The following is a 21,697-nucleotide window of genomic DNA, read 5'->3' as shown; positions in this document are numbered from 1 at the left end:
CAAAAAAACATCTATTAAACATTAAATTCAATGTTCAGAAATGTACCTGAATCTTTGCGGAAATAACCTGGTGTCCCATTATCTGTAAATAATATGTAACTATAAGGATCAAATATTACCTCTATTTTCAACCATTATCAGACGTTTCTCATAGTTTAGCCAAAAGTTCTGAGTTGCAGTGTCAGTAACAAGCTCTAACCAAGTAACAGGGTTGTGCAACAATGGGTATTTCAGGAGAAACTTACATCACACAGCATTGTACAATATGAACTACTTTGCTGGGTTGAATAGAATAGAAAAGAAGAAATATACAATAACAAGAGGTACAAAATGTCTCACATATTATTCTGCTTGGAAACCTTATTCTCCAGTAAATTGTGTCTTACAGCCACATAATATCAAGCAATATCCTTAATTAAATCCTTTTCACGTCGTCCTATAGATTATTATTGCTTTAGTACTTCACTAGCTTTTTCAAATCAAAACTTCTGACTGAAAAAAGTTAATGTGACATAAACGCATTAGCATTAATTTATAAAAAGACATGTATTTATTAGGTTATATACTGATTTAGCTTAAAAAATGACTTTAGTTAGTTAGGATATGTATGTAGGGTAGGTTACTACACTATAATCTTTCTTAATAAACTATTTGGTCATTATGAATTATGTTTTTGTGCTCTATCAAGGCTAATTAAGGTGTAGTTGTTATAAAGTGGCAGCTCTTCTTTGCATTTCAGTTTTCGTGTGATTACCTGGTCTAACAATGCCACAGACGACTTGATGATCTCCCTCCACTTCTGCAGCTCGCTGTCATGGTAACGCTGCTGCGCCTCTAAAAGCTGAGCCCACTCCATCTGCGTCTGCGGCAGTTTACTACAAACACAAGCACACAGTCTTTATAGTGATTGCTGTCGACGGAAAAGTGAAATAAAGGTGACGTATTTCCGTATCTCCGTGTACCTTTCGTGAAGACGCAAGCTCTGCCACGTCGTTAAGGACTGGGCTGAATATTCCAGCATCCACAGTTTGTAGAAGAGCAGCATGTTGAGGAAGACCAATAGCACCAGGCTAAAAGAAATAAACATATAATTAAGCTTAAATATATACAAATATAGCATGAAACATTAGGATTAGGGTGCGTTCACACTTGTCCTTGTTGGATCCTCATTTGAGCCCAGTTTATTCTGATGATAGACCTGGATGATAGACTCTATTTTAATCCTACTCTAGTCCACAATTAGCTCCAAATTTAGTCCCGATTTCTATGTAGTCTCTGTGTGCAAGTTTGAATGCACCCTCAAATACTTTTTACATTATCTGTCCGGTTAAATATTATATGTACCTTAGACAGATCCTATAGACGGCAATAAAAAGAAAGAAAAGAAGAGTAACATTAGCGTATTTTATTGCATTTTTCTATCAAACGTGAATGATTTATTATTGTTGTAAGTGTTACTAAAGTACACTACAGCCCATGAACTTGGAATATTGGAATAAATATGATCAAATCTCCTAATAGATGTCAGATGACAACTGTTTTTTGCGTATAGGTTAAAGCATCTGACAAATTGAGAATATGGAGAAGTAAAATAATGAAAGAAGGTTTGATGTGTTAATAGAATAACATTAAAATCAAATGTTAGATCAAATAAGAGAAGGAGAGTCTTCACATCCAAAATAATTCCAACTTTATGGGCTAAATTGATCTGTAACTTGTCTGTCTCTCCCTGTTTTACTCACACAAAGCTGATGATAAGCAGTAGTCTGGAGACGCTGTACAGAGCAAAGCCCCCCGGCAGGTGCTGGTGGTCCGGAGCCTGGAATCTGGTCTGGGTGGATCCTGCCACGTGTTTGATCCTCTGAATGACTTCCTCGTCCGTCGGTGTGGTAACGGGGCTCAGAGCTTCCTCCAGGTGTTGGCTGCGCATGTGAGGAAGAGCCCTTTTCTTACGGCGAATGGTGGAGTTCTTCACCACTTTGACTTTAGGAGACATTTGATGGGACTCGGTCATGATTTCCTCCAGCTTTGACAGCTCCAGCTCTGAAAAATGACATTTATTAAGACAAACAAAAGCATTATTGGGTTTAAAACTATTTGAAAACCAGGCTAACATGGTAAATAAGCATTAGTTCTTAATGTTTTGCCTAGTAAAATAAAGGTAATTCATATAGGTTTACTACAAATACCATACGAATCACAATTAAACTACTGAATTAAATGCTGTACAGTTGCTATCTTTAAAAAAATACTTAAAATTAACACACACACAAAACAAAAACAATCTAATGAAAATGTACCAAGTTGTCGAAAGTTCTCTTCAAGTCCACTCCAGAAGTTTTTCTCGATAAAACCTTTGACAAGTCCCCATGGCTGTTTCCTGTAGCGCAGCTCTGTTGATATTCTGACCAAAATAATAATAAATAGTGAGATCAGAATACAAGTACCAAATTAAACAGTGTGTGCTTATGTTTTGTAACTCCCAAACCGCTCTTATCTTATCTTACCGTAATCGACACTTGTTCTTGGCGACCCTGGTTAGCATGTAGCGGTTGAGTGTGTAGAAGTAATCGTGGTACGGCACGTCGTGTGTGATGACTTCAGCGTCAATAATGTAGCACTCGCTCTCCACACTGGCTTTGTATAGAGTCTGAAATATGAGTGTAGCATTAGGCATTTAACCAGGATTTATAGGATGAACACTATATGAAAAGAAGTGTTTTTAACAGAAGGATTAAAACATAGATTAACAATTTGTGTACCTGCGTTTCGGTGACGGTGGCAGTTTTTGGAGCCAGTGGGTTGGACAAAGATATTGTATACAGGATTTCTCTGGTCTGGTCTCCATTCTCCTCCTTCCTCCATGGATGAAATACTATTTCTGAACAATGCAATAATGTGAAAGTTATTATTAGAAATACACTACCAATACGTAACCTTGTACTGAATAAACTGACATTACTGACCAGAGAATCGCCGCTGCTCCATGAAGTCGCTCATGAACTGTGATTCTGTGAAGAGGAGGTCGTAGAGTTTGTCCACGCTGAACTTATACACCTCGTTTATGTACTGTCGGCCGCTTAGGTCTTCGTGGAAAGCTTGTACTTCACCTGCACAAAAATAAACACAATAGAATTTAACAAAGACACAAAAATGTTTCATATGCAACATTCAAATTACAACTACAGATTAAGGATCACTGGTGCATTACACAAAAAACTATAGAAAAAAGGATCACAATTTTGATCTTCTGCATTTTGTTTATTGCATACATTACTTGGTTACGCAAAGTGATAAAAAATTATGTTAAAAGTGGAGATGAAACAGCGATTTAAGAAGGAATTATAGTAATGGTAAACATTTATGCAGCGCTTTTATATCTCTGGGCGCTCAAAGTGCTCTATATCAAAGAACCGCTCACAGTATTAGACCAGTGTTCACAGATACTACGGGTGAGGCGGGTTGTCTTGCCCAAGGACACAAAGAAAGTATGCACCTGTGGAAGCTGGGATCGAACTGCCAATGTGTGATCTGAGGAATCTCAACGCTCTATTAACTGAGCCACTGCGACCCATGCATTTATAATTTACACTGCTACTTTGAAAATCATGACAAACATTTGAGACATTTGATTTATACACTTGCCTTCATCATGTGTTTCAGAGGAGTCGCTCAGCTCAGTGGGGATGTCTTCATTATCGTTGAAGTCCAGAGACGGTGATGGGACAGGAGCACCGGGCTCACTGGGCTGGTTATTGTCCTCCACAACCAGAGGCACAGCTAAAAGATCCCCGTCTGTGAGACAGTCTGCAAACTCCTCCGCCGGGAGCTCAAACTGATGAACAAGAAGGACTCTTAATAATGACGTAGATGTGTTAGATTCGCGTGAACTACGCTGACTAACTTACGGAAATCGGAGTGTCGTGGTTGCCTGGACTGGGGATGGCATTGTTAGGCACAACCTTTTTATGAAGGAGAGGAGGGCTCCCGTCAGGCTTCGATTCAATGTTGTTTTTGGACAAGTTGTCATTGTTTATCTCATTTTCCTCATTGGGGATCTCCTCACTGAACCTATAGACACATGTGCTCAATTAGTTGTTAAAGCAAAAGTTAGGAGTTTGAGGAAATATATTCTTTTTAATGTATGTAAAGTAATGAAAAATAAGCAAAATCAACCTTTAAGAGCTTTTGTGATCTAAAAATATAATATAAGAATCCAAGTGTGTCATAAGTTATAACAGTACATACAATATCAATGCATAATATGTCTTCCTTAATGCTTTATATATAGTTAATATATTGTTTGCTAAAATGCAAATGAAAGCCAAACAAACCCCATTGTGTTAAAGTCATCGTCCGGTGGTACATAATCCTCGTCATCACTCGTTAGACCCAGTTCGTTCCCGTAGCACTGGTGGACAAAATGCCACAGTTCCTTTGGGCACAGGGGCTACAACAGAGTATTGAAATTATTTGTAAGAAAAACACTGCATTGCCAGTTTCATAAAACACAGCAAACAAACTCACCTTTTCTAACAAAGCATTCTGCCACAATCTAAACATCATCATGTACGTCCTGTCCCTGGCGCCAAACGATGTAAAAAAGTGCTGAAATAAACATGACAAGGACTTTTTTAATGAAACTTTACCTTGGGGTTATAATAATAAAAGTAAACACACTGTATATATGCTTTAAGATAACATTTGTACCATTTTATATTTAGAAGCATTCAAAATCTTAAGAACTACTTTTGTACTTATTCAAAATTAAAAAGAAAAAAAAATCAACCTTTACCTTCTCAGAGTCTGTGGAGACCTGGATGGCATTAGGAATGAGGCGGGCTGTCTTTTCTTTCGTCATTGAGCAGATGTCTTTTAGCCGCACTGTCAGCTACGCACAAAATACAGAAACCTTAAAAATTACTACATAATTCATTGATTTAATTACATTTAATATTGGTCCATACCAGCGTCTCCCAACGAAAGATGTTACTGTAGAAGCAGATCCAGTTTTCTGAGAGGTAGAGTCGACCCTGTAGTAAGATGTCCCGCTGCAGCGCACAGGAGTAGTCTGGAATAAAGGGACAATAAAGAACAATTAAAGGTACTGTAAACACATTTATGACCCAACAACCTGGCTACTTTTCTGGTTAAATCTCAAACTCATGCATCAACTAGACACGCATTGAGGTGGACCAGACAAGTTACATAGTGCACATAGTTACATAGTATAAGCAAGACTGCGAAAGAAAGGATCACCCAGTTTTTTTCCTCTTTTCAAAAACAAAATAAAAATGTCTTTCAGCACTGATTTTAAGAATACAAACATGTCATGATTTGAGACACAAAAACAGCCATCCAAGGTCTTAACTCTGCTCCAAAGTCTATCCTTCTACTGGCAGTGGATCTGGATTAGAATTCAACTAATTTCCGAGCCCTACCTGGTACAATCTATTTTCGAATTTTTTTTTTTAACATACTCTAAAATTCGATACGAGCTGATACGGCGCGCTCCTTTACCCCGCCTCCCCGTGCCTTTTGAGGATTCACTACTCACCCACAATGAGCCTCTCTGTGTCGGGGAGCTGCTTAAAGAGTTTCCTAAAATCTTCATTGCGCTGTTTGTACGTCGGGCTCAGCACCTGCAGTCACAGATAGACACATGTAGTTTCTCACACCATCGCCGCAATGTTCCACTTAAGAAAACTGTGCATGGTTTACAATCCAGGAAAAAGAACAGCAAGCAGAGAGTATGTGAGCATCTGTGAGTATTGCACAGTTGCGTAACATTCAAAAACATGCTGCTTATCTTGTGTTTATAATAGTAAGAGATCTAGTGGTTGTGACAATGAACGCCTTGTTATGGCATGACAGGCAAGTGCCACAAGCGATGCAAATATATACAGTGCAAGCTTTTTCCTCGTTTTTAAATATTCAAATAGTGGATATACTTCTGTTACTGTAATGTTTATGCCAAATGTCTGGAATAAGAGCACTCAATGTCCAGGCCAGATGCTTCTATCAGACAATATATAGTAGCATCAAGTTAACTACAACACACTGAGGTACGGTAATAACTAACAAAGCAGTGTGAAAAAACTGGCTTGTAATAAAAAACTAGGGATGCGCCGATCCAGCTTTTTCAGTTCGATATTGATACTTTGAGTTTAAACATCTGCCGATCCCCAAAATTAGCCAAGACCAGCGTAGAGATGGAAAAAGTGGCTCTTATTTCCTTAAAACACAGTTAACTTATAACACAAAAGATCCAATTATGTTATTAAACTGATATTTATCCTTCAAGTAACTAATGAAAAGCGTCGTATGTATAAAGGTTTCAACATTGTGAGACGTTCTAGGCCAAAATGAGTCTGTAAATATCTTATTACATCGAATTAAAGGCTCAAGCACGATATCAGCTTGACCGATCTCATGGAACCGATACCAGATCCAGCAAATTTTTCAGTATTGACGCTGAGACCAGTATAATAAGAGTATCAGTCTGTAAATCTTCAATAAATACTGAATTTAGATCAGATAGACAAGACACTGTCATTTTAAATCTATCAAAAACTACAACTTTTTTTTGTTTTTGGAAAATTTAAATCATTGAAATACATTTTTTATAATTATAATAAAATATCACAATAACAGTAGTTTCAAATTATATGCAAAAAGCTCCAACAATACAACCACGCAACTGTAAAAAAAATAAGAAACACAAAAGTCTTATAAACTAATTCATCTCCACCGTGACCAAACTTACAGCAGGTATCTCCTCATTGTCCCACTTAGGGTCTTGAATATCAGATGCAGCCCAGCCCCACTCCCATCCCCACTCTCCTCGCGCGGGACCCTGCAGAAACCACCCAGCCAGCGCCTCATCCAGCTGCAGCACCGCTTCCCAATCGGACAACGCGCTATCCTCGTCGGAGTCCATTTTAGGAGCACCGCAGAGCACACCTGTTGCATTGGACTAGCCAACTGAGACACTGAGAGCTGGGGAGAACTGTCTGTTGGTATGAGGGCTGTTGAATCCGCCCCTTTCACTCTACCCACATGATCCTCTGTCTCTCCCTCACAGCAGAGGAGCTACACAGTTTTTGCCCTATAGTAACCCTGCCCCAACAAAACCTTAATTATTATAGCTGTAGTTTTTGCCTTTTTTAGTTGTATTTTTTATCTACTACTCCTCCTATATGTGTATTATGCTTGGAAATCACCCTGAAATTACAAAAATATACTGTTTAAGAGTCAATAAAGAAGCATTGAACGTGTTTTTTTTTAATTGACTAGTATAGTAAACTTGGGATTAACCCTATAATCAAACATATGCTGTTTTAACAAGACGATAAAGACGCATTGAAATCTGAAAGTGGTTTGAAAATACATGACTTGCTGTGTCAAGTATGTGACTTAGCCGCCACTCAAAACTAAAGTTAGAAAGAGCAGCATAACCTCCAGTAACCCCCGGCCACAAAAACAACATCAGTCTTGGCCTGGAAGAGTGAAGGCATGAGCTATTGATAACAATCATCTCATTGTTACATTTTCCACTCGATGTTGAGACAATCAGCGCAGTATACAATTACCAAACACTTTTAACAATCTTAGAGCAAGTTTTGAGATTCAGTGGAATGAAGCTGCAATGATGGGAGATAAACAAAGTGATTGGCACACAAATTTGGCACTCAAAAAAAAATGCAAATGCTGAAGTTAGTGTTGTTTTTTGTGACATTACAGTGCGAGGCATCCAGTAAAGTGACATGCTTTAATCACGTGGAGTATAGTATAGAGTTTCCTTTATTTGCAGCGTGTTCAGTTGGTTTACTTGGCTAATCAATGAGGAAAGAAAGAGACTATTGTGTAGCTGTGAACATCCGCCGTACAGGTGACATATGATTAACTTTGAGACGAGGCGCGGCTGCATTGGTGCACATGGTCAATGATTAACACTATGGGCAAACAGTAGGAGATAGCACGGACTGGTACAGTAAACTGGTCAAACAGGGTGTGTCTTCCGTGTTGGCTAGCTTAAAACATGATGTCATTGTCTCTTCATGTCTCTTCACTAGTCCTGGTTTAGTCAAGGTTCAGTCTGATTAAATCCTGGTTTAGTTTAGTTTTATACAGTTCAAATGTTATTATACGTTTAGATTATACGGTTTCAGTATTTGTTTTATTTAGAGGCACATTTCTATTGTTTGGATATGTTTGTCCTCTTTTGGGTTAGTTTAATTTAAAGCCAATTTTTTTCAGGACTAAACATCAGGAGGAATCAGCGCTTTTAGTTTTATGCAGCTACTAAAACGTGAAGATGTGAAGAGACAAGCCTCAACTTTGACAATGTTTAAATTCAAACTGTTAATTTTATGATGATTATTTATGATTATTTATGTTTCTCTGATCCATAACAAAAGCCAAAGTTAATCTGTCAACTTTCTTATTCTGTAAAGCACTTTGAATTACTTTGTGTACAAATTGTGCTATACAAATAAACTCGCCCTGCCTCGCCTAGTCTCATTCTGTTAAATCCTACTTAAGACCTTATATAGTCTGAGTTTAGATTTAGTGTCACAAATCTTATTTATTACATAATAAATATATATAATAGACAAAAATATTAATGAAATATTATATTAGGTGGTACAAAGGTTGGGCCATGGAGGATCATCACTGCCGTAGAGAAACACACACATTTACGTCTTTATCCAAGAAGTGACGCACAAGTTGATAATATCTGACTAATTTTTTGCATATCACGGTGCTGTAAATTATTATATCATGCATTAATTGTTGGTGAAACATTTTGAATTGAATTACCTCATCTAATCATTTATTCAGTAGCAAAATATTGACTTAGATTTAATAGTTGTTCTATGAGCCAATAGTGTATTTTTTTAATCATTATTTAGAGCCATTTGGAAAAAAAACCCAAACAAAACAAAACATAATTCTTACCAGTTTGATAATAGTGCACAGTATAGAAGCAAAAGCACCCAAAGCACCCAAAGCACCCAAAGCACCCAAAGCACCCAAAGCACCCAAAGCACCCAAAGCAGCATGCTCCGTTCAACTGTTTAAAGGCACTACAGCCAAGGCTCTTGTCGTGATTTGTTGATTTGTTTAGTAGAGTGCATAACTCAAAGCACATGCTACCACCTGTTCAAACCCAATTTAGCAGTCTGGACATGACACACATTCAACCCACAAGGCTACAGATACTACGCTAGTTTTTTTTTTTTTTTTTGCTCGATTATGCCCAAAATCATGATCTTTTTTACACTTTTCATCTCATAATTGAAAGGATGATTATTTCAAACTTCAATACTGCCAAGATTTAACCTGTAGAGATTATCATTAGTATCATTTTGTGACACTGTAGGTTTTGAACAGAAGGTAATTAATCGTATTTTCTATGACAACATTTTTGTAATTCGATAGAGCAGTAATCAACGCCACAATTATACGTTTAATTAATTGCACAGCCCTAATCAATGGTTGCAGTTACATAAAAGCGACAATAGGCAATAGCTTTTCCTAAGGTGGTAACAGCACTCAGAGGAGACTATGGAATGAGCAGGCTGCATGGATAGTTAATTTTATCCTATTATTGTGGAAAAAAAAAGACAAAGTTTAGTCATTCATCAGGGTGACAGAGGTGGGTTCATGCTTACTCTCAGGATGTGCTGCCTTTCATGCTGGGTAGAGATGGGAAGAGGATACACACAACAACAACAACAACAACAACAAAAAATCAAAATAAGGACCAGAACACTGTGAGATATATTTACTGCCTATACATCAGCACTGCAGACACAAATGATGTTAGCGCTCCATCTTGTGGTACAAAAATGAATTGCATGATTAATAAACAAAGGACTGGTTAGCTTTTAGACAGCTTGCACCTTCACTAATTAAGAAGCCTTTGACTCCCTGTTTTAAGCCAGTCTTAATCACTGACTGAAGCACCAGTAACTTTTAGTGCAGCAGTAACAGGTTAAGACCCAGGTTCACTCATCCTGTAAGCAGCAGTAGTATGGTTAATTCACTCACATTCATTCTCACTCAAACACGCACAGAGCAAGCATTACTAATGGCACAGTTATAAATAATGTATGGAAAGTAATGGGATACTTACATTATACCAGCTTTGGCTCTTCTGTAGAAGGGGAAACACAAAGAAAGAGGCTGGTTAAACACCATCCAAATGTGCACTTTTGTCTCAATTAAAATGTTCTCTAACACAACACTTAAGACATGTTTCAAGTAATTTCACTGTCCAACCTACTCAACACCTCAGATCTCATCACTGTTTTGTTCACTTTCAGTTGTTGCTGAATCATTAAACCAGAGGTACAGCTTTAATAACTGTTGGCAGATCTCATTTGAAGGTCACAAGCACAAACTGTGTGTGTATAATGTATAAAAAAAATATTTTAGTAGTTTATGTTGGTGTATTTCATAGACGTTCATGTTACAAATAGATCAGAACAAACCTGCTACTACTGAATAAAAGGAGAGAAAAGGGACAGGAACTACTGAAGGTGGTGCTACAGTTTTTCTATGGGGCAAAAAGGGCACTAAAGTTTTACTATGTTGAGGGACTGATGAGGATTGTCAATTGGCAAAACAAATATAAATGCTTACTTTGATTAAGTTTAGTCTGTCATACTGAAAAAGTTAAGAAAAACACAAAATAAGACTTATCTGGGACAGCTGCAAAAAATGATCCAACCCAAATTACAGAGCGGTTTATTATTGCCATGTCATTATACGGTGACCTGGTTTTTGCTGCAGAGATGTGGGGCACCCCTTTTACTCAATGCTCTATTATTTGGATCGCATTAGCAGCAGGGTGATCAGGCTCACACTGTGGGTCGATCTCACGCCATTCACGTGACCTTATCGCTCACGTGGATGATTTAAATAGGCGTGCTGTGCTTCTATGTGACACAAACAATGATGTAAGCTGAGTTTATGTCAGCTAAGTTTTGTTATAGAAACTAACAGTGTCTGGGCAGAAGTTTGCGTGAAACGTATGTGGATTTTAACACATATTAGGCCCATTAAGTATGTAAAACTGACACGGTATTTAATAATGTGGGATTTATAAGCCACGTCATGCATTGTACATTTTGAACTTGTACTTTATCAGTGTTTGCAGGACATCTGTTAATGAAATTGGCATAAAAGATGACAGTAATAACAGCTCTCCAGTACCACTAAATGGCAAATTCAGTTTTTAAGGGGTTGCAAAGTAGTAGTAGAAGTAGTAGTAGAAGTAGAATTGTTAGATGTAAGTTTGTATTTTATTGTGGAGCTATATTGCTGCAGTTGAAACAAGAATAAACAAGCAAAAGGAGAAATTTGAAAGGGTCCAGTGTGTTGGTTTGAGGGTGATCTGTTACCATTGAGAGTGGCAGCATAAGCAAATATATGCAGACAGTGGGTAAGTGGTAGTAACATGTGAAAAACAGAAAAAGTGATGCTTACTTTGGAAAGTCGCTTGTGAGACTAGCATGCGATGAGGAGAAGAACAGAGAAAAATCAGAAGACAACAGAACAAAAAGCAAGAATCAACAGACACAAGAAACACATTGTGATTAAGCAATGTGTTTTACAATGCACATGTAGTGTAGCAGGAGAACTCAAGAACAAAACTTTACATGATTTCAAAATAAAGCAAAAAGAAAAGTGCTAGCTAAAACAACAAATGAGTGCTAAGCGGACACAAACAGTAAAGAAACAAACAAAAGTTATTTACTATGACTCACAAAAAGGCTTAAGTGATGTGAGGAACTTGACGACAAAGATTGTTGACATTTTAAACAACAACTCCAACCTCCCAAAAGAAAGTTTCATGTTGTTAACCTCGTAGCATAATTGTTTTCAAGGTTTTCAGGAAAATAATAATTTAAAAAAAGGCGAGAAAGACTGGTAATAAGCCAGAAAACTCAATTTGACCAAAAAATGACTTGAGTAGTTATGCTATGAGGCCGTATAACATCATAAAGCTACATAAAAATATACGGTTTGTGTAAATGTTGCATTATTTGTTTCTGCATAAAATCACTATGCATAATATTTGTAAAAGAACATCTACAGATCATTCACCATGTCGTCTGAAATCAGCTAATGATTCACTGAAACATATTTAGATGATGCTCACCTTGGAGTTCTTGCCCCCACTGCGCGAGGACTGCAGCGAATATGTTCTCTGGACCACCTGCTCTGGCGTGGAGGGCGACTTGTCCGAGGAGTGGTCTGAACCCTTCTCCACCATATTGTCCCCCTCCAGGCTCTGTGGGGTCGGGGAGTGCGAGCGCTTTCGTAGGACCGGCGAGCAGGCAGGGGTGCTCTTGTTGGAGTTACTGGCAGTGCTGAAAAACAAACATGAGAGAAAAGGAGATGAAGTTTGGACTTCAAGAGTTGTTTTGTCCACTTGACAGAATTTAACTGTCTTTTGTAATTAATCTAACCTTTGACTGAGGGATTATCGTATTTACAGTCAATTGTATTAGTTGAAGAAGGGTAAAGCTAGCTTGATTTATCTTCAAATGCAGATATCAATTTCTTACGTGTGTAGAGTGAAATATTAGTCATTTATTCAGTAGACGATAGTTGAATTAGTTCATATGAAATTTAAACCTATGACTTGTTGTTTCTATAGATTGATTTTGTTGAATAAAAGCATTTTGAAAACAACTGTGTTTTGTCAAATCACCATAATCATATCTTTACTGCAGTCTACAAAAGTGGTGATATTAACAAAAACAACAATATTTTCTAGGATTATCTAGGTGCAATGGCAGTCTACCACAAAGGTGAAAATACGTGATGTTGTTTGCTTTAAAAAAAATTCAAGAAAAACTGAACTGATAGTAAAAACACAGTCCAATTTTCAGTTTTAGCAGCCTTTTAAAATATTTGACATTCTTATTTTGCACATCTCCAAAACAAAACCTCTATTGCACAACACACACACAAATACAGTTCAGAGTACATTCAAAAGACACTTGGAAAGCTCATTCCATTATGGCATCCTTCCCTATGGGCAATGTTCTTTATATCCATCCAAGTAATTAGGCCGTCTATATGTCCGAGAAAAGGAGATGGAAGCTCAGAGAGGACATACACTCCACTTGTTCTGTAGAAGCATTAACCACCACAATCCTTTTACTGAGACTTTTATATTAGATTGTTATTATATTATATATTTTATATTCTACAAATGGAAAATAAATACGTATTCATGAAAGCAAAAGTAGTAGAACACGCTCACAAACAAACAAGCCTTACATCAGCTGAGGCTTAGACGGGTTCAGGCCCATGTGCTTTGTGGGATAACAGCAATTAAGCTAATGCTAGAAACTTCAATGGACCACAACAACAACAACAACCAGGAAGAAATGGTCAACCTATTTTTGAGGAAGTATCACTTTGCAATAACAAGGGATTATTTATGCATTAGTTAAAAGCTTAGATATATATTGGATTGTAGCATTGGGCTAAACGACATGTACAGAAGTGTTTCTCTACTGGGCCTGCAGGGTATTTCCTTAATGTTTGAAGTTTTTAAATGAGAAAAGTTGGATGTAAAAATTATCTATCTAAAAATCTATTAAACAGATGTATTTATTTCAATAAGGAGGTACTTAAGACAAAAAATTAGAATAATAAATGTTGGGAACCACTGCTGAATAGTACACTAAAACTTTAAATTATAATGTATGTACTGTGCCTTAGTAATTATAAGTGAGGAAGAATAATATTAAAAAATAGTGATCTAGTGAGTGAACAATTACATTAAGAGTAACTATGTCACATCAGGAAGTTGCTTTAAGTTCCAAATATAGTATAGTAAGTATAGTTGTCCTCTGTTGAATCAATACAACCCTTAATAACCGAATGAAGACATCAACAGACCAAAAACCACGGCTGTGTTCAGGTAGTCAGACAGACAGGTGGTGAGGCGGCCGTTGCTCTTCAGGGTACACACAGCTCCTATCACGTATCCTCTCTGCACCATGACTACACATTTTCCCCTTCAGACAAAGACGCACAACCGTGGCTCAGCTAACGGTCTTTCCTTAATGTTGGAGGCTAACGACAAAAGCCTGTGTTAAGTGATCTGTTCGGCCGTGCGCCTGTCGGGCCTGGTTACTTGACAGGGCGTTATGCAAGGCCTTTACGTCACCGCCGGCCAATGTCTGCCGTTAATGAACATGAAGCGTTTGTGCATAAGCAGAATGATGGATCACTCAAGTGGGTCCTGCAAGAGTATGCACAGAGTTATTTTGTTTAATCTGTTACAAAGCAGATTAAGTAACAGATTAAGTAACTAAAATACAGTAAAAATCCAATCCAAGTATTTTTGTATTCAGTATTTGCAAAATCTATAACATAACATTACATCACATCAGTTATATAGGAAAAAAATAGACAAGTACAACATAAGCTGATAAGATGAGTGAATGTTTGAATGCTACAGTGGGATCTGTTTTAAATGAGGTGAAACAATGAGACAAATAGTTTCACTAACTAACTGACTGCTCTCAATCAGTGCACACATGATTGTACTTCAAATCAAATCATGTCATGCAGATGCCTTTTTCCCCCTAAACGTCGGCACATGGCATATTTAGCTTTTTTGTGCATAATCCCTGATCAAATAAATACAAATTCTTATCCAGTCACCATATCCCAAAGAAAAATCTGTAAACTGTACTACAAAAGAACTACAAAAAGAAGCCTAATCTCTAAACAAGCACACCCTACAGATGCAGTAAACATGAGAGAATGCTGCAGAAAGGAAAGGGAACCACCAGACTACTGAAAAGCTCCAACAAAGCTCTGTTAAGAATGAATATCTCTATAGCAACAGAGAAGAGAGAGAGTTTAAATATTCAATGTGTAGCTAAATATACTCGACCAGCCTTTTCCTGTTAGAGATGCTGTTAGAGTGGGAAATACAGCACAGGCCAAGTGACAGACAATGCATCAGAGGCACCCAGGGCCAGCCAATAGGAACGCACAAGCAGAGGCAACCAGTCAAGACATATAATCACATTAGCAATTAGTTTCTTATTGATTATTTCGCCAGCTATATGCATTATTGTTCCAGAAATATCTGACCATTAAACCAGTCAAGTCAGTGTAAGGCTGGAAGTCAACTAGTATTTTTGTTGACATCAATTTAACCCTAGACCCAATAAAAGAGACGTTATGAAGGATGTGATACTTATGGAAACATAACAGGTATAGGTAGGTGTTTGGTTACCTCAAAAGGGACAAAGGAAAGCATAAACAAAAAACTAAATACAGCCCAAAGCAGATAATATTATAAGTGGTTATGTAAGGAGGATCGAGGACATAACTGTTGATTTTGTGAGGGTCAAGTCCCTCTGTGGGCCGATAAAAAGAAAGGAAACAGGATTGCTACTTGCACCACTTTGTAACAGTTCTTTCTTTGAATAAGCTCTAAAGCCCTAAATCCAACTGGCCCAAGCCGTCCAAATGTCCCGGCACAATGGACACAGTTCCGGATCTTTCTGAGGGCCTCATGGTTTTCACAGTTTTGCTGACCCTGGAAAATACCCATCTGGCACTGGCCCTTCAGCTGCACTTTGTTTCAACAGGCCACAAGGAGCTAAATAACCACTGTGCACAATGTGTATGCACATTTGTCTTTAGGTTAGAATACAATTCATGTATGTCTCTTATGAGTTTCATACTTGACTGTATCAAGACAAAGCTTTGTTCAAAAGCAAGACGCTTGGGCATGACACTTATTTACCTAAACAAGTCACAAAGTAAGTTTGGTGAAGAGAGAGCATCCAGTATAAATTAACAGCCTAATGATAAATGAGTAACAAATACTGATACTGAAACATTCAAAAATAAATAAATAAAAACATAAGCCAAACTACTTGCATGAAACAATGATCATCTCTAAACCAAAACACAGCAGAGGATTTGCATGTACAGCTCACTTATGCGCATGCCCTCACTCAATGCGCATACAGTAGAGATCCAAAGGTAAACACGGCACAGTGCATCACCATTAAGACAGAGGGCTTCATATTCAGCAATAAAACTTCTACAATGACTAAAATGACATGCTACAACACAACTATTTACTATCATTGTATTTCACATGTAAACCTATATCCACGTACATTATGTAACCAAACATATCCACTGCACCCAGCCTTCTGTCACTATCACACATCCACACACCTACGCATCTGCGGTTATAACAGTCTGTCGTACCCCTCATGAAAGTCCCTCAACAGCTCTCCGTAGCAGCCCTGAAGACAGCGGCATGCCTGGTCAGCCACTGTCACACACTCCAGCACCACCATGTCCTCCTATGGGCAGACTGTCTGTAACGAGCTGTTAGCCACACACGGATCATCCCTGAACGCACCACACCGACACAACGTTAGCGCTATTATTGTATGAGAAATGTAGCTGGACAAATAGATGGGGGATGGAGAGATTTTCTTTAGCAGGCTTAGAACTACTGATCTTCCCTTGGCCAGCACTGATCTCCTAATAACAAGCTTACCACCACCTGCTAGAAAGAAAGCATGTCGGCAACAGTGGGACGAGTTGCAGTCTTTTTGTCCACTGAACGTGAACGGAGGAGACAGGACTTCATATTGATGACTTTATGTAATTCTGCAGTCTGCACTAACCTGGATGTCGCCATGTAGAGAGACGCTCCACAGCGATCAGACCTTTTTCAAATGGCTTCATTCACACAGCGGGAGCCATGGATGAGGCATCACAGCTGAGGGAGAGGGGAGGGAGGGGGTGTGGTGCGAAGACGAGTGAGCGATGGAGGGAAAAAAAGGGGTGGACAAGTTCGCGAGCATGCTAGGACCACGGCAAGCTAACAAAATACAAAAAAAACCCACAGTGTTTTTCAAGATCTGTATGCTACTGTTGCATTGGCGGATTTGTAGTTGCTCCTCCATCTGTCTGAGGCTGTAGTGCTCCTAGCAGGTTTCCATTTTCTTTCCATCTTCTGACTCGCCTGAGCTAACGCATCACCTGCCTCCTACACCAGCGACCGCGGGTTTTCCAAACACAATCCTCTCCTGCTGCTTTGCATTCTGGGAATTTCACAGCTTCTGACTGACAATAGATTGGAAGAAGATTGAGCGCGCTATAGGAGAGAGAGAGAAAGAGAGAAGAAGAGAGAGAGAGCGACACAAGAGGAGAGAGAGGGAGGGAGGATAAGCAGCGGAGCAAATGAAGGAGAAGAGATGGCTTTCACTTTACATTCCTGCTGGTCTTGGTGCGGGTGCAATGATCCTGCTTGAGTTTTAATTATTCACATGTTTCATGAATGGAGGGGTGACATCACTGGCATTTAGGTCGTTTTACCTCGGGACCAGTACAGTAACAAGTAAACACACTTCAAACAGTATTATTTGGCCCCTGTAAGAGACGCTTGCAGCTGTTTGCACTCTGGCCAAAGACAAATTTTCCTATGGGACAGTAAGTCATTTCTGAGTCTGACTTGTAGAGTAGTGTGAATCATGTCCTTAATTACAGTGTAACAACAGAGTACAACACAGAAAAATACTAAATAATGCATAGTCAGTATAATGTTTAGGCAATAAATGCAACAGGAGGATGCACATGTAAATTAAGATGACCTTTCAACCACCTCGTATGATCACAGGATTAAAAAAGTACAAAAATAGAAGCCTTCTTAAATTAAACCTTTGAAAGAGAGGGGTGCATCGCTCTAGCCGACAGATGACCACATGACTATGGGTCTCTATTTCTCCAGCAGAGTCAATGAAGTGACGGGTTAGTGTCGGAAAGACTTGACCCCGGAGCTCTGGCAGTGCTGGAAGAGACTGAGGCAGTACACAGCTCAGGCAAACTGCTGCAAAACAAAAGAGCTGCTCTGCTCCACTGTGTTCAACTACACTGTGCAGCTAAGCCTTCACCAACTCAATACAGCAGCTGACCTACTTAGCAATGGCAACTCTGATCTTACTCCTGTCACTCCTCTGGTATAGTCAAAGTAGAGCTGGACAATATGACAAAAAACACATTTTCCTCTCATATTGATCAATCTTCATTTTGCTCTGTCTTTTAAAAATAGTACAAATGGTTTTCAATTGTAATTTCTTGAACATAAATAATACAGACTTGCCATTTGACCCAAAAATAGTCAAATTTCCAGTCTGAACTCTACTCCAAACCACAAGCTTTTACCAACAACTTGATTAAAACGAGCCGAGCTGATCATTGTTAATCACAAAATACCGAATCTCGATTAAACTTTGATTAGTTGCACATCCCTAATTCAAAGGGTCAATGGTACAGTGCACAATGGTAAGGGCGGGTGAGCAGTAGATGCACCACAATATATGGCAAATAATAGCTCAGTTAAACAAAGTAGAAATGCAAATGACGATTATGGAAGCTAAAACTGGCATCCAAATACCAACACCAGTCACAATAATAAACATATATTTATGTTGCACTGTAATATTGTAACTGGAGTATGCCTATCTTTTTTCTTTTTTTTTTTCTAAAAGGCCTACTGTTTACAAAGTTGTCAGAGCAACCACAGTTTGGCCACGCCTGACTGGTCTGGAAACGTCTGTCAGGATCCCTGTGTCTCTATCCTGCAGTTATCAAGGCTGCTCCATATAAACCTTGTAAAGATACACTCCCCTGTGTCAGAGTGGGGTAAGGCAGCACTTTAAAGCAACTTGCCATATGGAAGGGTGAATATATCCACACGGGTAAACTAATAGGACAGCAATTGGACATTACAATAAAAGGATGATGTAAAAACACTAGATTCAGTAAAAAGTAGGTGATCTTTGCTACAACAAACCTAATATTTACCTGCTAACTTAACTTAAAACTGATCCAAGGGCAAAAAATCTATGCATATATTTTGATATGTGGTCTGTAGTGAAAATACAGTTGGAAAGCATTAAGTTTAGCTCCTCATGATGAAATAAATACATAAAAACCAGGACAACACTGCAAGTCAACTGGACTAAAGGGAATTTAAATAATTACGTGGACCAATCAAAGAAAAATACAGCCTCTCCTTTAATTTAAAGATAAAAAAGTCTCAAGGTGATGTGAGGTTGTGTGGGCCGGTGGTGTTGGAGCTAAGATGGGACAGGAAACTGGCAACCAGATTAAGCTCCCGTGGCACACACTGCTCCTCTGAGACAGGACACCACCATCTGTGGGGATACAGCAGGACGGACACAGGCTGGGCAAACAGGTAAGGGACATATGGGGAGTTAGTGTGGACTAAAAGAAATGAATACGTGAATAAAACAAGGTACATATGACCCTAGTGCAGTAATTTAAGTGTTCACCAACTGGAGGATTACTAAATGAGCTTGTGTTTCTGAGCAAGGAAGAAATATTATACAAATGAGAAAATGCAATAGGGAAGTATATATTTTAGTAACAAAACAGATTGTTCAATATTCTCCCACATATTGTACAAATGCAGCCCTCAAAATCTAATGAATAGATCACAGTAAAATGTGGCATTGTGGATACATGTGTTCAGGCTTTTACATTATGAGAAAAGTGTCTAAAGCTTTTGTCAAACACAAACTGTGATGATAGTGTAAATGTGATCTCAGCGCCACTGGGAGAGCAGATAAACTGGATCTGAGTTAATAGAAAATGACTTTATTGTTAGACAGATGAATAGAAGAATAATAATATACACTATGCACATTTGGTCCATTAGCAGATGGACAGGAATAAGTTCTATTTAGGAGGCACTAATTGTGATTCTCACCAATAATAAATAACCTACTTATGTCTTTCGGCAAACTATATGGTTTCTTTTCTTTCTGAAAATGATTTCCTACAATAAGGTAACGTATGGGTTATGCTTGGTGCAAACACTAGAACAATATTCAGTAACAATGTACAGTGTACTCAGAGATGACAAATGGCTTTTGGGAATGAGGTAGTGCTGAAAAAGAGCCAGAGCCAGATGAGAGAGAAAGAGAGAAGAGAGAAGAGAGGAGAGAGAGAAAAGAGGCACAGGAGAGAGACGGAGGAGAGGCAGAGATACTTAATAACTGTAGCCAAAGGGGAAACAATTCTGCAGGTTGTGCAGAGCCCTGCTGTGAAACTGGAAGTCCACTGTGGCCCAGTGATGGCGCAGTGCCTCATCCTGGAGCATGCAGCAGATTTAGTCTCACAAACTTTGGGTCTGCTTCATCTTGTAACTCTGGCATCATTATTACATGACCAGCTGGTCCCACTGACTACTGACAGAAGCTCCTAGTCCTCACTTACAGTTTCAACTCTCATGCTGTGTGAATCTACAAATAAAGAATACCAAGTTGAATAATTGTATAAAGACAACTAGTTTTTTGGCTTGGCCTATATGTTTGTATAATTATATAAATGTGTAATATGTAATCTAATCTTTACTTACTCTCCAACAGGTAAGACATGACCTCTTCAGTATAATGATAGTGTAGTAGATGTAGACAGTGGAGATACACACACACACACACACACGGTATCCATTTGCTTGTTTTCTGTTCATTAATTTGCTTGTCTGTTTCTGTTTCATTGTTGATTTTCTAACGTTCTGTTGGTTAAATCATTTCTCATGTTCAGAGGAAACTGAGGAAACTGCTGTTGTCATTTTGGGCTTTTCAAAAATAAATTGAATTGAACTGAACTGAGTATAAGATGAGGACAGTGGACACACACATACACACACAAACACACAAACACACACACAGCATAAGATGAGGACAGAGGACAGACACACACACACACACGTGCGCACGCTCACACACATACACACACACCCCCACACACAGTATAAGATGAGGACAGAGGACACACACACACATACACACACCCACACCCACACACACACACACACACACACACACATAAACACACACACAGAGTATAGAAAGGGGACAGGGCCACGTGTCTGTGCTGCTGCTGCCGGCTGTGTGTGCACATCTGGACCATGTGCTGTGAGCACAGATTGAAGTCACACCAAATGTCACGTCAAGAGCAAACATGGTACAATGGTGGTGCTGCTTTCAGAGTGTTAATAATTGTTGTACAGTGTGAGTAATTCTGCATCAAGCTCAGTCATATAATTTACAACGTTGTTAAATCAGCTACTACATCACAATATCTGCTGAAACCCCTAATTGTGAAGCCATATTTTCACATAAACTGCTGCATCCACCACTGATGACAGCTCAGCATGTAACTCAAGAGAACCAATGCACCACCCGAGCCACTAACTGATGGATGGGATAAAAGAAATAAAAACTTGTTAGATTTATTACACTAGCTATAGAATAAAAGTATAAACAAGCTTTATATACTGTACTACATACAGTCAACAAGTGACAAAGTCACATGAGACGTAAACTATGCCAAGCAAGAGCACTATGGAGAACCGACAGCTTTGACGTTTAGTCTTGGGAGATAAATAAAATAAATTAAATACATAAAAAAGAACAAACATATGTACACAAATAGAGGATGGAGATGAATCGTATACATATCCATAGACATAAACATTGCCTCTAGTTTCACCCCTTTGTGCTGTCACACAAAGTGGACAAGAAACTTAAAAAAAAGTAAAAAGTAGAAAGTCTGACAACCAGTTATCCAATTAACCCACTTTAAA

The 21,697-nt window shown here is 38.6% G+C and overlaps 1 protein-coding gene across 3 annotated transcripts in view; it reads right to left on the bottom strand.

The window, feature by feature from the left end:
- Positions 1-21,697, bottom strand: part of gramd1bb (GRAM domain containing 1Bb) — a 39,728-nt gene that overhangs the window by 2,703 nt on the left and 15,328 nt on the right. The window contains exons 4-20 of one of the 3 annotated variants that reach the window (XM_055225771.1): positions 12,173-12,383; positions 10,142-10,162; positions 9,678-9,701; positions 5,558-5,642; positions 4,968-5,071; positions 4,796-4,891; positions 4,528-4,608; positions 4,335-4,450; positions 3,909-4,071; positions 3,646-3,835; positions 2,967-3,110; positions 2,763-2,881; positions 2,508-2,650; positions 2,301-2,404; positions 1,743-2,043; positions 963-1,070; positions 755-875 (exon numbers count right to left, since the gene is read on the bottom strand). In XM_055225771.1, the coding sequence (XP_055081746.1) occupies positions 755-875; positions 963-1,070; positions 1,743-2,043; positions 2,301-2,404; positions 2,508-2,650; positions 2,763-2,881; positions 2,967-3,110; positions 3,646-3,835; positions 3,909-4,071; positions 4,335-4,450; positions 4,528-4,608; positions 4,796-4,891; positions 4,968-5,071; positions 5,558-5,642; positions 9,678-9,701; positions 10,142-10,162; positions 12,173-12,383 (2,131 nt within the window). Of the gene's footprint in view, positions 1-754; positions 876-962; positions 1,071-1,742; positions 2,044-2,300; positions 2,405-2,507; positions 2,651-2,762; positions 2,882-2,966; positions 3,111-3,645; positions 3,836-3,908; positions 4,072-4,334; positions 4,451-4,527; positions 4,609-4,795; positions 4,892-4,967; positions 5,072-5,557; positions 5,643-6,766; positions 6,972-9,677; positions 9,702-10,141; positions 10,163-12,172; positions 12,384-21,697 lie in introns of those variants that run through there. The other 2 variants (XM_055225772.1, XM_055225773.1) reach the window with 2 other exon arrangements.

Source organism: Periophthalmus magnuspinnatus, chromosome 13 (assembly GCF_009829125.3).
Source record: "Periophthalmus magnuspinnatus isolate fPerMag1 chromosome 13, fPerMag1.2.pri, whole genome shotgun sequence".
Lineage (NCBI taxonomy): Eukaryota > Metazoa > Chordata > Actinopteri > Gobiiformes > Gobiidae > Periophthalmus > Periophthalmus magnuspinnatus.
This window is presented reverse-complemented; position numbering and strand designations above follow the sequence as displayed.